General features: G+C 41.0%; 1 protein-coding gene across 2 annotated transcripts in view; it reads right to left on the bottom strand.

Moving 5' to 3' along the window:
* CCDC66 (coiled-coil domain containing 66) overlaps window positions 1–17,605 on the bottom strand; it is a 55,314-nt gene that overhangs the window by 6,283 nt on the left and 31,426 nt on the right. Inside the window, exons 10-14 of one of the 2 annotated variants that reach the window (XM_029911216.1) lie at window positions 14,219–14,718; window positions 11,636–11,673; window positions 9,825–10,111; window positions 7,983–8,110; window positions 3,495–3,583 (exon numbers count right to left, since the gene is read on the bottom strand). In XM_029911216.1, coding sequence (XP_029767076.1) covers window positions 3,500–3,583; window positions 7,983–8,110; window positions 9,825–10,111; window positions 11,636–11,673; window positions 14,219–14,718 — 1,037 coding nt within the window. In that variant the 3' untranslated portion in view covers window positions 3,495–3,499. Of the gene's footprint in view, window positions 1–3,235; window positions 3,584–7,982; window positions 8,111–9,824; window positions 10,112–11,635; window positions 11,674–14,218; window positions 14,719–17,605 lie in introns of those variants that run through there. The other variant, XM_024221069.3, reaches the window with a different exon arrangement.

A 17,605-nucleotide genomic window follows, 5' to 3' on the forward strand; every position in this document is an offset into this window, starting at 1 on the left:
TAAGTTTTAGTACAGCCAGGGGACAAATGTTTTAAAGGCAAAATGTGATTAAGCAGCCACAAATGACAGGTGCACTCACTACTTATAGTAGCTAAAACTAACTAATTTCAAGCTGGTATTTATTTTTAAAATACCCATTTAATGCATTTTAAGTAAAACACTTCTATAAAAAGATGACTTCTAAAAATAGAAGAAAAGCTCCCACTCATTCAGAACAGAGGTGGCTATAGCAGCAGCACAGATAGATATGGAAGCAGAGCCTATTCAGGCAATCAGGCGCTGGCAGTCTAATGCAAAGGGAACGTATGTAAGACCGCAGGTGGAAAATCAACATTAATCAGTTGTGTTCTCATTTCAGATACAGGACAACCGGCTATACACACGAGGGTGTGGATCTGTGGGCACAGTATTGTGTTTTGGGTGCATATGCATGCATCCAGGTTGCCCAAGGGCTCCCAGCTAGGATTCGGTGGCGAAGCATTACTCAGTTGGCACGCACGGAGGGGCATGTTATAGGATCAACTGATACTGCTGTTGTATGCTGTGCAAGCGCATCAGCAGCCACTGGATATATTGGTGATACACCTGGGAGAAAATGATCTGGGAACACTTAAAGGGGTGGAATTAATGCTTCTAACTAGGAGGGACCCGATGCAGATCCTGGGAATTTTTCCGGGGGTTAACATTGTCTGGTTGAATATGCTTCCATGTAGGGAATGGTCAGGAGCCATAAATCCCACCAGGGTGGACAAAACCAGGAAGTATGTGAACAGGGAGGTGGCCAAATTCTTGTTGCCCTGGGGGGGGGGGGCAGTAATTTCACATCCTGGCATAGTCTATGGGGCACCGGAGTTATTTCAGGAGGATGGGGTGCACCTGTCAGACTCAGGTGCTGCCATGTTTTTGGCTGATGTAAAAGAGGGTATTGGGAGATGTCTGGGAACCCGGCTGGCTGTGGGGAGGAGGCAGCCAAGCTAATGGCTGGCACCTCCTTGTGGTGGATGTTCAGTGCAGGTACTCCATAAATTAAGGCACAGAAGAATGGATAAATGGCTTGGGAAAGGAATTGAGGAGAGGTGCTTGGTAACTGAGCGAGCTGGGGGCAGTTAGGGACTCCTCTGATTGGTATGGCAGGGAGCCAACCCCCTATCATTATAGTCCACCTTAACCCCTCCTACCAGGGGGTGGGGGTTGGTAAGATCCCAGCAAGGGAATTGCTGGAGGGACCTGGATGAAAAGGTGGGGAGAGCTGGAGGAAGCACCACCCCATCCACCCTGGAATTGGCTGGAATGGGAGGTTCCTGGCAGTGGATCTGCTGGAGGGACATGAACGGAAAGGGGAGGCTGGTAAAATCAGCCCCCCCCCTGTTAATTGTGGGGGTTCACCTGCACTGCACATTTTATCTGCTGGGTTAGTCCGAGACATCTAATAAAGTTGCGGCCTGATTAAACCTGTATCTAATGTCTCCTGTCATTCTTTCGGCATAGCCAGATGATCACTGCCCTGCACTTTGAGCCGGGGGGGGTCAGGCTGGCCGGGAGAAGAGGGCAATGCTTTCTGGCTTGCGGGGAGAAGGAGAGACGTAAAACTGCTGGAAAAGCAGTCAGTGTGGTGAATGACTCACCACCTAGGAATGAGGGGTTTAAAAAGGTCACCCTGGCCCTGAACTCATCACTCAGAGCAGGTTACGCAGCACCCCCCCACCCTATTTAGGTCAGAAATAGGCTGGGTGATTAGCTACATCTGCTGTGGGCATTAAGCTAGCTGCCCCGTTGAGGTGGGCTGGGAAGGAATTTTTCCCTTACCACCATATTGGCCAGGTGCAGTTGGGTTTTTTTTTGCCTTCCTCGCAGCAGGTTCATGTGGGCTCTGTTCATGCATAGCATGATGGGCCGTAGGCCACATGTTGCAACTCTTTATTTAAGTGTATAATGGATGTTCAGTGCAGGTACTCCATAAATTAAGGCACAAAAGAACAGATAAATGGCCTGGAAAAGGAATTGAGGAGAGGTGCTTGGTAATTGAGGGAGCTGGGGGCAGTTAGGGACTCCTCTGATTGGTACAGCAGGGAGCCAACCCCCGCATCATTATAGTCTACCTTAAACCCTCCTACAAGGGTGGGGGGGGGGGGGTCGGTAAGGTCCTAGCAAGGGAATTACTGGAGGGACCTGGATAAAAAGGGTGCGGGGGAAGCTGGTAGAAGACACCCCGCCCCCCCCCACCACCACCACCTTGCAATTGGAGGTTCCCGGCAGTGGATCTGCTGGAGCGACATAAATGGAAAGGTGGTGGGCTGGTAAAAGCACACGTGCACTTTCTCTCTTTTATTTATTTATATATATTTTATATATATATCCATCCGCCGGGTTAGTCCCAGACATCTTCTAATAGAGTTGCGGCCTGATTAAACCCCTATCTAATGTCTCTTGTCATTCTTTTGGCATAGCCAGACAATTATACGTATTGTGCTAGATTTTGTCTCCTTTCCCCCCCCCTTCCTCCCCGAACATTTTTCTGTAGTAACTCAATTATTGAAGCACACGTATCATCTTTCTTTGTGCCCAGTCTTGTGAATACTATAGAGAAGAGTTCCAGAAAATACTATGTGGATGGTAAAACAAACTCTGGCATATTACCATGTGTTTTGTTTTTTAATTTAGTATTAAAGTCCACTACCACCTAAGAGTAATATAAGAAAACTAGTTTATTTTTGTTGCAGTCAGTTTAGGTTTTAGTACAGCCAAGGGACAAATATTTAAAGGCAAAATGTGGTTATTAAGCCACAAATGGCACGTGCACTCTCTACTTCCAATAGCTAAAACTTTGCTTTAAAAAAAAAAAAAAACAACAAAAAAACTCATTTCAAGCTTCAGAGTGTAGCTGTGTTAGTCTGTATCAGCAAAAAGAACGAGGAGTACTTGTGGCACCTTAGAGACTAACCAGTTTATTTGGGCATAAGCTAATGCCCAAATAAATTGGTTAGTCTCTAAAATGCCACAAGTACTCCTCGTTCTTTTTGGTAATTTCAAGCTGGTATTCATTTTTAAAATACTCAATGCATCTTAAGTAAACACTTCTATAAAAAGATAGCTGTTCTTCTATTTTTAGAAATCCCTTCACTTCATTTTATTGTATCTAGTATAGATACAAAAAGCTATTCCTTCTGGAATATCAAACTGTATTCTGTATTACAGAATAAACTGTAAATAAAAACTTTCTATATTGCTGTTTTTCTACTACATAATCTTAAGAAATGTTCAAAGCAGAAGACCGTTCTAAACAGCAAATGCATTATATATTAGATTCAAGCATCTTCAAACAACCATATGGGGGGAGGAGGAAAGGGCACGAAACCACATAACCTGTCACATTTCATGTAGGAGATAAGACCTTGGTTAAAAAAGATTTAGATGCTGTTAGTAAATTACAGTAGCAAATATAAAGTGCTGTGCCTGACATTTTTAAAGCTGAATGTTTTTGTATACGTGTGTACCTTTTTTAAAATGGAGAAATAAAGTTTTCTTCTTGATTTATGGTTGGAATTAAACCAGTCTCCAACTCCTTCTGCTTCTGGAGGAGACCCTGAAATAATGAGTACAAAGTAAATGCTCTTCCTTCTGCACAAAATAGGAGCAGTGGCAAGCTTCTACTTTATTTCTTATTCATACGTTTAAGGCTTTTTAACCAGTTTAAAATATGTAATTATGAAAAAAAAAAACTTTGGTAAGTCAAGCACTCAAAGTAGGAAAAACACCCCACTAAGATTGCAGGTGCTGTTTTACTTCAGTTTTCTTTTGCACATGGAACGTGAGAGTCTTGCCTTCCATCTGTAGGAGGTCTGTGGCAGAACAAGGAGTGGAACCTAGCTCTGACTCCCAGAACAGTGCCTCAAACAAAAGAAATGTCCTCTGTTCTTTGAACTCTACTTCATTCAGAGTCTATCCTGGGCACTGAATGAGGTAGGAATCCTGCAGCACAAACAGTACATGATTATGTAATTAAATACTGCAGCTGTTCTAACAGTTTTTGGTATCTAATTTCCTATGGCTTTAAAACAACAGAAAAAGTACATTTTAGCATGGGTTTTTAGTAAAGTTGGATCCCAGAACATTTTAGCTATACCAATAATTAGTAGGAATAATAGGCTGTTTTTTTCCTCTGTGCATCATTCCTTGGAAGAGAATCAAGCACTCATACATATGTTAGCCTTCGCTTACATGTGTGGATGTGCAAGGCAACGAAGAATTGGAAATCAAGACTCTTGGGATCTATTCCTGCCGCTGGAGGAGCATGTGAGCTCTAGTAGCTATAGTGAGCATAGTTAAAGAGTTGAAACGCTGATTCTGAAGAGTGGTTTGGGTAAAGCAACACGAGTTGAGGCAGTAACACTAAAAATGTGGAGATTCTAGCCCTTGCTACAGCTTCTTTATCCTGCTCCAGCTGCACTTGCGGCTGGTGTGGTCCCTGGAGCTACTCCCCAACAGTAGGGCAGTGTATGACTAACATAACATACTATTATTTGTAATACTGTAGTGGCAAGGGGCCTAGTGGTGGACCAGGACCCCACGGGACTAGGTGCTGAACAAAAAGATGGTCCCTTATGGAAGCCTTTTGCTCCTGTGCACCCCCACCCTAAGCCCTAACATAGAGGTAGGCTGGAGGCAGGAACTGAAGTGGCAAAATTGTATGGGCTTGGCAATTCCAAGGTGCAGCAAGGCCCATAGGTATGATGTTAGACTGTCATATATTTAGGCGTGGAAAGATTAGATTTTTATTGGTAAAATGTTGGTTTTGCCATACATACACAAACTGATGAAAAAAATATTTCTATCAGTAGTAACTGACATTTACAGACAAAGTAAGAAAAATGCTGCTTAAGGACTTAGTTTGATTTAAGGGTGTTTATTTTGCATGTTTTGACATATAATCTTGACAATTTGTGTGTTAAGTTAGAAAGCTTTAACTTTTTGATGCTCACTGTCTATCATTAATTGTACTAGACCCCCTCCCCCAATATCCCACAACTGTGATTCAAAAAATGCTTAAAACCCACAAATTTGCACTACTGTGAAAATTTAAGTAGATTAGAAAGGATTAATAATAAACAGTGAGAGTGTTACAGTAGCCTCAAGGTTGCCAGAACTTACACTGGAGGCTGCACAGACCCTGGAAGGAGCTCAGAAAGTGGAAAGGTGGCCTAAAGGCTCTTTTGCCCCTCACTAACTGCACCAGGGCTGCACCTTGCATGCTGTGACCATTGAGACTTAGAACAATAGCTGGTCCCTCAGTTCTATTCTTATATCTGCCAGAAATGACCCTGTGCAACCTCTCAGTAAGAGGGAGAGAAAGATACTTGCAGTCTTCCTACAATACATTTATGAGATCTTGCTCACAAATAGGGGCTAAGGTAGTCAGTCACTGGAAAGGAGGTGACTAGAACTCACTGGGGTTTTTTGTTTTGCTGCCTACCATACCTTTCCCTGATGACTAAGTTTGAGTGAAACATGAGTGGCAGATCTTGCTACACCTGTGATGGAGAAAATGGAGCACTGCTCCATCATAGTTGAAAGAGGAGAGGAAGATATCTCTGCTTTCTGGGAGGAGGCTGTGCTCATTCTCCTTTTTACCCCCCCCCCCCACTTTTTTTTTTTATTCCTGCCTTTCCTAGGCCAAGGAGTGGTGGCAGCTAAGGATACCACTGCTCCTGTATTCCTGTAGGTAGGAAAACATCCCTATTTCACCCCCCTACGCTAAACCTGAAATCACTGATCTCAACACCGTAAAGCACTAACACCGAACTTCTTTGCTAAGCTCACCTAGAACAAACTGCAGGAATCCTCAGCAACATGCTGGGTTCAGTCCCCATAATTGAACACCATTTTGCAAATATGGTGTAGCTAGAGAAATAGTCAAAAGTGATGGATCTTTGGCAAGCATTTCCACAAGCTCAGAGAAATCCAGCCAAATGGAATTGGACAATGTAATGGATCCAGCTACATAGACAGGTTCTATTTACAATCTCCCACATGTACATGCCAGTTAAGGTCTGGCGATTTTGGAATCCCAGCTAGCTCATTCAGAATTGGACAATAAGGACGACTGCCACCTTTGTCTTCCTCATATTTTGCAGGGGCATTGTGTGGGGAAGGGGGTATATCTGCTACCGGTGTACCAAATGTGCAGGGGCAGAAGCATGTCTCCCTAGAAGCACAGTAATTATTACAATATATTGTAAATGTTTATAGTTCTGCTGGAATGCTTGCGGACTTTCTCCCTCTAGCTGCTTTACCCAACGTATTTGTCGTGCTTCTATAGCTGTAATGCTTTGGTGAAAGAAGTGGCACTAGTCAAAACTGCAAATTAATTACTTCTGTCAATAAATTACTGGTAGAACCTGCTTATCTTTTGGTTAGACCACTGCTGCACCAAACAATATGACACTACATTAGGACATATTCTCATTAGGAAAATAATGCAAAGCAGGTCAGAGAGTTGAAGTTCCACTAGTAAGTGTTCCTGCTTTCATGAATTAATTTTTAATGGCAGAATGGGAGTGCAGCCTGAAACGAACCTGATACTGAATGAAATAGTGACGCAAACACTGTTTGCAAAGGCCAGTTTTCTAGTATTGTAGTTTAGCAGTTCAAACTGATGTTTAATGTTCAGAATGAAAGGCATTATTGTTATGCCTATGAATAGCTCCATACTTTCACTTACACCAAAAAAGTTCTGTGTGAAAGATATGCAAACTTGTAGGGTATTAAAATGTGAGCTATTTTAGGAGTTTTGTTATAGTATGCACTTTGCACTCCCACCCACCTATACCAGGTCATTTAGCAGAGGAAAACCATGAAGCATTTGTGCTGATCATCCAAGTCTACTACCTCAATTGGCCTGGCCATGCAGAAAGACTGGCCTGAAGTAGAGAGAGTGTTCTTACTGAGATGCATAAATACCCCCACCTCTTGGGCACTTGTTGTGCAAGTGTTTCCCATACCTGGTCTTGCTGCTTCCCTTTCCTGCTTGTCTCTGTTCAGATGAGTTCCCCTTTCCTCACAATTCCTTGGATTGCTCCTTAAAGAACCCCAAAATGTCTTTCTTTCTGTAGCCAGACAAGGACTCACTGCATCCAGCTGCAGTGAGCATATTTGCTTTGAACCACATTCTATTATCCACTAAATCACTCCTGTTTTACTAACTAGATGGACAGCAACATCATCTCAATAGTATCTTGACCCCATACAAAAAAGTATGTAGCCTTCAGAGGCATCAGTTGATGTTTTATGTGCAGTGTCCATACTCTTAAATATTTTAAACTTTTCACTAAAAAGAAACAGATCTCATTCAAATTGTTTTCACTAAATCTTGTGGAGGTATGTCATTACCATTAATTTACTAGAGGTAACGAAGCAAACATTACGTACCTTATACAAATGTGCACGTGCTTTTCTTTTGAACAAATTCAGTTATATGATATTTTGTTAAGTCACTTCTTATTTTTATAGATAGACTGGGAATCCAAAAACAGATTTCCATGTTGACAAAATAAAACCTAATTTAGGGAAGGTGTTTTATAACTATTCATACTTCAGATTAACAAAGTAAAATATTTTTCATAGTTGCTATATGATTGCCAGCCCTGTTAAGTCTTTTGCTGTGAGTGGATAGCTACACCTTGACAGGCTCAACCACCAGTTGTGGGAATGTCATCCCCTTAAGATAGGGTCCTGATGTGCTGTGAAAAAATTATTCCACTTTTATCCCAGAGTTGAATCATCCCCTCCCCACTTTCTTAGGTGCTCAACTGTCTCAAAGCTAGGAAAAGAAAGAGGCTAAAGATGAGAGTAATGTAAGAAACACCAGGGCAAAAAAGTAGGATGAAAGACAGGGATATAATCAAGAATAGGGCTAAAAGGATGGGAAATGATTATGAAAATACAAAACTTTAAAATGTTCATTACAGATTTAGCTCATACTGTACCTGGCGTAATTCTGATAGTCCTTTGAGGATTGCCTGTTGTCGGTCTCTGTTTTTCACCACATTAGGATTCAGAAGTGGATCTCTCACATGATCAGAACTAAAAATCTGTCGTGGTGTATGGCAAGAATCTAAAGATAAGTATAAATCAAATTAATTATACTAAGTAATTGTTTCAATTTTACTTTAATTTCTTCCAAGTAATCTTTATATAGGCTTTGCAGAATTTGTTTATTTTTTTTATATAATTAACGGAAAATATCAATGTTTATTTTTAAGCATTTTTTTCTATTTCTATAGATTTAACTTTTCACAGTTGCAAGAAATTATGGGGAGATCGGACAACTAGGTGTTAGACAATAATTGTTAATGACAGTGGACGCTGAGATTCAAAAAAGTTAAAGCTGCATAACCATTAAAACACAAATTGTCAATATTACATGTCAAAATATACAAAGTAAATATCCTTAAAACAAACTAAGTCCTTAAGAAGCATTTTTTTTTTTTTACTTTGCCTATCTTGTAAATTTTGGTTACCATTAGGGCTGTCAAGTGATTAAAAAAATTAATCGCAATGTTAAACAATAAAAGAATACAATTTATTTAAATATTTTTGGATGTTTTCTACATTTTCAAATATATTGATTTCAATTACAACACAGAATACAAAGTGTACAGTGCTCACTTTATATTTATTTTTGATTACAAATATTTGCACTGTAAAAAACAAAAGAAATAGTATTTTCAATTCACCTGATATAAATACTGTAGTGCAATCTCTTTATCATGAAAGTTGAACTTACAAATGTAGAATTATGTACAAAAAAATAACTGCATTCCAAAATAAAACAATGTAAAACTTTAGAGCCTACAAGTCCACTCAGTCCTATTTCAGCCAATCGCTCAGACAAACAAGTTTGGTTACATTTGCAGGACATAAAGCTGCCCGCTTCTTGTTTATAATGTCACCTGAAAGTGAGAACAGGCATTCGCATGGCACTGTTGTAGCCGGCGTCGCAAGATATTTATGTGCCAGATGCACTAAAGATTCATATGTCCCTTCATGCTTCAATCACCATTCCAGAGGATATGCATCCATGCTGATGACGGGTTCTGCTCAAAACGATCCAAAGCAGAGTGGACCAATGCATATTCATTTTCACCATCTAAGTCAGATGCCACCAGCAGAAGGTTGATTTTCTGTTTTGGTGGTTCGGGTTCTGTAGTTTCTGCATCTGAGTGTTGCTCTTTTAAGAGTTCTGAAAGCATGCTCCAGACCTCATCCCTCTCGGATTTTGGACGGCACTTCATATTCTTAAAAGTTGGGTCGAGTGCTGTAGCTATTTTTAGAAATCTCATATTGGTACCTTCTTTGCCTTCTGTCAAATCTGCAGTGACAGTGTTCGTAAATCAACAATATGTGCTGGTCATCATCCGAAACTGCTATAACATGAAATATATGGCAGAATGCGGGCAAAACAGAGCAGGGGACATACAATTCTCCTCCAAGGAGTTCAGTCACAAATTTAATTGACACACTATTTTTTTTAATGAACATCATCAGCATGGAATCATGGCTTCCGGAATGGTGGCTGAAGCATGAAGGGGCATACGAATGTTTAGCTTTGTTAACTTTATTTTCTTTTAACACTATCCATTAGTGGCCTACCAAGTACAGGCTCTCTGTATAATACTGCGCCACAACTGATCAGGATCCTTTATAAGGATAAATGTCAGAGACTTCAGTGCACTATTTACATCAGGTATTCACACAACTCTTAAAACTAAATCACTATAACCCCTCCCTCCCCCATCTTAATATCGGTTTACAATATGTTTCAGTACCATTAAACTGTCGATATTGTGGATCATGTGTTGAAGGTCTAGTCATTGGTGCATCTGGATCAAGGTAATAAATTTCATTTGTTCGCACATAGGGAATAAAATGAGAAGAGGGTGGCCGTTCAGCTTCAATAACTGGAGAAGACGATTTCCTCTGTTGCATGTCTGTGTTGATATTTTTCTCTCTTCCGCTATTGCCATTCTGAATTGGGAAATTAGAAGTATTTATCTGCCTTTGTTGTACTTGGTATAATCTGTTTTTAACTGCTGGAACAGGTGGTGATTCAGATCTGTGCAAAACAATTTTAGTTAGACCAAAATTTTCAAGCAATATGCTTCATTTTATTAATACGCCTAAAAACTAATGAAATATTGTTTAATAGATCTTTAAACAAAATCTAAAATGATGTCTTCCCTCCCCTATGTGCTTTATGTGCACTATAAACATTTAGGCTTTTCACGCTTTTAGCGCAAAGTGGCCAGAAACTCAAGGATCTTGCTAATTAGGAATTCCCAGATGACAAAGAATCAGCATAATGACATTGTGCTACTTCTCTTGTCACTCCAGGATAGGCTTCATGGGTTGATGAAAGGGAGAACCCGCACAGCTCTGGTTATTCCCACCTGCCAAAATGGTCACTTGGGACCAAAGAGCAGTCTGAAGGATTGGCCAGACCGGAGAATCAGGCCATGAATATTCTATTTCTATTAGCTTGCAGACAATTGTGGGCTCTTCTTTCCTAGACTGAGTGGCATCCTATAGTTTTCCTTCTATAGTATTTGATACTTTTATTTTAAACATTTAACAGAAATATCTGTTTTCTAGAATTAGCCATTTGCTTGTCATTCTCTCTGTACCTGAAAACAAGCTCTGTGCAATTTATATAAGTAATTCATATTAATTAAATCTGTGCTAGTTCTTTTAAGGATAAAATGCATTCTAAACACTTTTTTATGAAGCCAAATGCAAATACATGTGCTAGGCAAAACATATATACTGCAAAACGTCATGTTCCCTGCCCAAGTGACAGAAAGGAAAAGAGTAGATCCTGTTCTTAAATAACTAAACTTGCCCTCATTTTGGGACAGATTCTGCTGTCTAATATATGCGTTTAACTCACAATGAAGCACATCAAAAGGCTATTTTGATCTGATCCAATATCTTCTCCTTACACAGAGAGGTTGCAAGAATGGGCCCTTCAATAAGGAATCCGATTCATTTGGCACTTGGGTGCTTAAAGCAGTCTATGAGGGAAGTTAGTCAGTGACAGCAGGAGCAGAGTTTACAAAAATGTGTACTTCCTGTATTGCCAATCCCAACCATTCAAAAATTGTGAGTAAGGCCCCCCCAAATTACAATTAACTTAAAAATCATCCAGTATTTTAGTAATAAATGTTAAATTAATTTAATTTGCCTTGTAGCACTGAAAACCAGTCAAGTTCATGTTTAAAGCTTTTCTCTACAACCATGAGGGAATTATTTGTGTATTTTTCTCTCATTACACGTACAGTATCTTTGACATCTGACATTCCAGTTATGAAGGGGTTAAGGGAGATCAGAACATTCCAAATCTAAAGCAAATCCAAAGAACCTTTGAAAGACTCCACATTTGATCAGCTGCCATACTTTTATATTTAAATGTCCAGTATAGTTTACCCAAGTATAGTACTCTCTAAAATGTTTTTTACTTGATATATATTAACTTTTATTTAAAAATGGTATATCTTTAGTAAAAAGTAAAAATGGCACTAAAACATATCTAATTTCTCATTCTTAATTTCCTTGTAATAACTGATTCAGAATGCAGACCTACCTTTCTTCATTCAAATGACTCTTCTGAGATTGTTCCTCCTAGAATAAGATCAAAAGAAGTAAAAAAAAAATCCTAATTTTTTATAATATATATTTTATTTTGTAAGACAAAATGGTTTTTTTCCTTCTAAAGTTCCTAAAGTAGTGTTAGACCTGAATTCAGGGGAAATATACTTATCTTAGCCTTTAATCAAAGAGATGCTATTATAAACACTGCAGACCAAATTCATTGCTGATGTAATTCTCTGAAGACAACTTACACCTCCATGAAGTTAAATGTGCAGAGTAAGTTTGGGATTTCCAGAGTTGATGCAAAAGGTAAGAAGAACCAGGGACATTAAGGTCTGTAATGCTAGTAATGATTGGAGGCAGGGTGTGTACAGGTTGTTTGTGACTCAAGGGGGCACCCTTGAGATCATGACACTCCTTGACCAAGTTTTGCCATTAGGGGGAACCTCACTAACTCAGAGAAGGACAAGTTCTGGCCACTAGAGCAGTGGTGGGCAACCTGCGGCCCATCAGGGTAATCTGCGGGCCGCAAGACATTTTGCTGACATTGTCCATCCGCAGGCACAGCCACCCCCCGCCCCCGCAGCTCCCAGTGGCCACGGTTTGCCGTTCCCGGCCAATGGGATCTGCGGAAAGGAGCGGGCCGCAGGGACGTGCTGGCCGCCGCTTCCCACAGCTCCCATTGGCCAGGAATGGCAAACCGTGGCCACTGGGAGCTGCAGGGGGCCGTACCAGCAGACGGTCAACATCAGCAAAATGTTTCAAGGCTCACAATCAGATTAGTTGCCCACCACTGCACTAGAGGTACCACTAACTGCTACTCCTAGAGAAATTAAGGGTTAAAATTTCAAGCCTCAGAATCAGTTTGTCTAGTGGGGTGTCCATAGGAGTGGTACCCTGGAAGAGTGATTAGGCAAGAATTCCTTCCTCAACTCTTGTGAAGCCAAGGAAGCAGCTGAGATCTCTGATAACGCTGTTGCATCAAAGCAGGTGAGACATAACACCTAATCACCAACTCAGAAAAAGGGCTGGCATCCTATCAGGGAAACACAAAATTGAAATCTCTAAGGGAGGAAAGGGGTGTAAGAGTGAAAAATTCTCCATGGTATAAAGTAGGATTATGGAAATACACACACACACATTATATTATATATATAAAAATATAGGTGGAAAAGTACCTACAGGTGGTTGGAACAATCAGAACCACCAGGATATAGGACCTGATGCAGTACATTTTATGGCTGGATCCATACTACCCAAAGCTTCAGGCTGAGCACTATTATTAAATGTAGGTCCCTTTTTCCAGACACCAGGGAAAACAGTTTTTTCTTATAAATGAAAAATATTAATTTATATATGGTTTATTAGACTTTTGAACAAGCAATTTATACCCTACTTCAATTTATCTTGTATTTTCACTTAAAGGCCAACTTTCCTGAAAACCAACTGCAGAACTCAGTTGTAATAACTGCCATCGTCGTTGACTAACGTAAGTGAAAAACTGTCTTCAGTTTTCCAATTCTATCTTCCACATTCATTTAAGACACATACATGAATACCTATGGAATTTCACAGATTACTTATTGTGCCTACAGCCTTTGAAGTAGTGCATTTGTAGCATTCATTTTCAGCCAAACAAATAAATGGCTTCTTGGCTAGCTATACAGAATTACAGAGGTCACTTTATCTCACAGACACATTTTTCACTGGAAGGTAGACCTGGTGTGAAGGGAAGGAATGAGGCACAATGTCAATGCTCGGAGGTGAGCAGTATCAGCAGTATTTTCTTTAAAGTATGGGAAGATAGGATTTTTTTTCAGCCATGGGCTGCTGATTATGTGTGTTTAGTGGAATGGGAGAAGGAAGAAAAGGTGCAATTATGAAGTATGTACTTTGCTGTCATAAATTCTCTCACAAGTCAATGGCTTTTTTGGTTGTTTGTGAAAATTAACATTGTTCTCCTGTATGTTTTCCTGCCTTTGATGGACACAGAGGGTCAAGTCAGTTTCATAATTTCAATCTCCAAGGGTACGTCTATACTACCCACCGGATCGGTGGGTAGCAATCGATCTATCGGGGATCAATTTATCGTGTGTAGTGTAGATACGATAAATCGATCCCCGATCGCTCTCCCGTCAACTGCTGAACTCCAGCTCAGCGAGAGGCAGAAGCAAAGTTGACGGGGGAGCCGCGGCCGTCGATCCCGTGCCGCGAGGACGCGAAGTAAGTAATTCTACGACGATCTAAGATACATTGATTTCAGCTACGCTATTTTCGTGTAAACCAGGCCCAAGAGTACAATGATACACAGACTTGTATCTTGCTGCCAGTCAGATTCCCTCTTTACACAAAGAATAAGTGACAACTAAATAACAGGGAATAAATACACAGAGGAGGGTTATGGTGACATCAAAATCCAGGTGAGTGAAATCTGAACGTATTATGTCACTAGAATACCCACGTTACTGAACTAAGTGCTGGAGTTGCACCAATGATCTAGCCCAGACACAAATGAGATATTAAGTGAGCCAAGGTTATCATGAAAATTTTTTGCTGTTAAACACCAAATCATTACCTTTGTGACTGCATGTCCCTTACTCTTTGTATTAGTTTCCTGGTGAGGTGAAGGAGACCTTTCTGGAGAGACTTCTTTCTTTTGGCAGAGTTTGCCAGGAGTATTTCTTTCTACCAATTGAAGCAGCTCTATCTGTCGTCTTACTTTCTTTTCCTCCCTTTGCTTTTGTAGCCGTCTAGGGTATCTTTCTGATGCTGGAATATACCTTTTCCCAGGTTTGTTTATGTTCCAGTCGGGTCTCTTTCCATATTTTTCCATAGGTTTTGTTTGTTTCTCTTTTCTTGCAAATTGGTTATATAAATCAGTGTAACTGCCATTATTCTCTTTTTCTGAAATTTTAGTTTTATCTGGATACTGCATTTCTTTCTTGCATTTTTTGATGTTAAATTTCTCTTTATATTCTATGGAAATATCTGGAGATGTACAGTCCACAGTTCTTCTTTCTACAACTGGCTCAGTACATGTTTCAGTTCTGATGTATGCTCTGGTGTCAAAGTCATCTAAAAACAAAAGTATCTCTTTTATATTTTTCTAAGCAGGCCACGTGACTTCTTTGATTTATATTTCAGTATTTAGTCTATAAATGCATTACTACTCACTTCATTCAAAACATTGGTTGCTACAATATTGGCATACTCTTTTATTCCTTCTGATGTTTCAGAGTAAACAGCACAGGGGAGAACCAACATAGTGATCAGATAAACTCAGTCCATGTTTAAAAACATGGGGAACAAAATGTAAGAAAACTTAAAATATAAATGAAATGAAACTACATTGTCTTGATATATAGAGTTCATCTTGTATTGTGATAGCCCAATGATGAACAACAACATGAAGCTTTTATATAAATATCTAAGGTGCATCTTGTTCATAGTTTGTCAGATCATAGTCACCATTTTAAGTGCTACTGAGTGTAACAGGCATTCTCAATCTGGTTTCTTTATTCTCTTCTCTGACAGGGGTTCTGAGTTAGGAGCTGACTCAGTAACCTGTCACTTGGATCCCCACCAATATAGGTTAATTGGGATCTAAGTGGAAGACCAATTAACAAATAGGGTCACAGCTGAAGGGCTAATTAGAGGGAAAAGCTATCCTAGCAGCTGGGAGCAGATACATAGAGAGGAAGGAAACCCTGAAAAGGGTGGAGGTGCAGAACTTGAAGGAAGACAGACCTGGTTGTTCTTAGTACTGCTTCCTTTTTCCTTAGTAAGAGAGGAGCTGACTAGGACTTGTACATATGTAAATAGTACTATAGGTAGTGGCCTGATAGAACACTATAATAAAGAACAGTGGTGGGGAAGTTGGCTGGAGTGTGTGGGTCTGTACCTAAGGCAAGAGAGACTCCCAGGGGACCACCCTGTAACATACTTGGGGGCTTCTCCAGGACCCGTGTCCCTCATCTGTGCAGGAAGCCAAAGAGGGAGCCAGCGCCAGGGTCAATGGTCTGGGAAATGGAAGAAATCCTGAAATTGATTATGGAATAGTAAAAGGAGCTGCAGAGCTGCAGTAGTCCCATACAGTTTTTTCAACAGTCCTACCAACCAGAGCAGCAGGCCCAGATAGTGTGGCAGGCAGACCAACAGAATGTTCTCCAGGACTTTATCAAGGAACAGATGGTCATACAGCATGGGATACTGCAGAATCTGGTGAGTCCTGTGACCGGGGTTAACAATAGAGCCCAGGGATCTGGACATTGTAAAGTGGCTCCAAAAAATGACCTTGAGGCCTTTCATCAAACTTTTGAGAGGGTGGCTTTAAGTTCTGGTTGGGATAAGACATCATGGGCTTTGCAAGTGGCTCCTTATCTGATGGACAAAGCCCAAGCATCCCTAAGTGAAGAACATGCCGTCGCAGATAGGATGGTTCTGTTGTCAGAAAGATCCCAACAGAAATTTAGGATGGTGAAAAGCACAGAGGCTGTCAAGACTGGGCTACTAGCTGGTTGTTACCCCCAGAGAGCCAGGGGGTGGAGGAAGTGATGGATGTCTGATCGTAGAATAGTTCTTGCAAGGTCTTCCTGTGGTGGGGAGTATATGGGTGAACAGGCATCAATCCTCAACATTGGACAGCGTGGGGAAGCTGACTGAAAAATTCGTAGAGGCTGACCTACCCAGAAAGACAGTTCATCTCTTGCTGGGACAGGAGATGAGAAAGAAGTTGGTAGATGCTCAGCCAGGAAAAGGGACTGAGAAAAGGAGAGAGAAGTCCAAAGGGCCCTCATACTCTGCCAGAAGAGGGATGGTGTGTTACCAAATGTCGGTGGCCACGACCCATAGAGAGTGTTCGTGTATGGACTGCAAGTTGGTGCTTTTGTTCTGAGAGACTTGATGTAACTCCAGTAGATGTTACCAGGGAGGGCAGTAAGGTTAGAATGTATACATGGGGAAAGGGGACATTCCTCTTGGAGGTCAAGAGAGTGTTTATATGGAAGGTAGGAGTGGTGGAGGCTTTACCCCATACAGTTGTGTTGGGTCTGAACTGGAAACCCTTCCCAGTGAGAGAGAGGAAACTCCAAGGAGATCACAGGGTCAGTTATGGAATGTGGAAAAGGAGCTAGAAGAAAGGGGCTGTCAGAAATTAAAAAAAACCCAGACAGGGAGAGAAAAGTCAGGAAGGTCAAAAAGAGAGGAGAGAGTCTGGTAGAGGAGGAAGGAAAACAGAGGTATAACAGGGGCTGATGACTGAGACCCATAGGGATATAGCTGATAAAACAAGGGTTTCCTGGGGAGTCCCAGGAATGGACCAGAGCAAGAATGAGATGTCAGGGACAGAACAAAGTGTCATGGAGAGTGAAGAGAGCCTAGAATTAGAGGTAGAGTAGCAACAAATTAGAGGGAAGGTCAGATTGTCTTCATGCCAAGAGCATTCTACTGACAGGCAGAGACTGAACTGTGGGGACAATCCCCACCCACAGTTGGGTTTTTTTGGGGTGGGTGGGTGGAAAACAGAAGACAGCTATTGAGGAGCTGTGAATAAACCCAAAGATGAGGTCCCACAAAAATCAGAGAATGGTGATAAAGGCAGAGCTCAGCCCAAAAGAAAAGAGAGCATTTGGAAGAAGATGGGGAGGTGTGTGACAGGTTCTGAGTCAGGAGCTGACTCAGTAACCTGTCACTCAAATCCCCACCAATATAGGTCAATTGGGATCTAAGTGGAAGACCCATTAACAAGTAGGGCCACAGCTGAAGGGCTAATCAGAGGAGAGATGCAACCCTAGCAGCTGGGAGGAGATAAATCTAGAGGAAGGAAACCCTGGAAAGAGGGGCGGGGAATGCAGAACCTAAAGAAAGGTACAGCTGATCTCTTTTTCCCCAGAAGTAAGAGGGGAGCTGAATGGGATGCATATATATGTAAATAGTACTTGAGGTGATGGCCTGATAGAACATC

This window comes from Terrapene carolina, unplaced genomic scaffold (assembly GCF_002925995.2).
Source record: "Terrapene carolina triunguis isolate 2854851 unplaced genomic scaffold, T_m_triunguis-2.0 Scaffold89, whole genome shotgun sequence".
NCBI classification, from domain to species: Eukaryota; Metazoa; Chordata; order Testudines; family Emydidae; genus Terrapene; species Terrapene triunguis.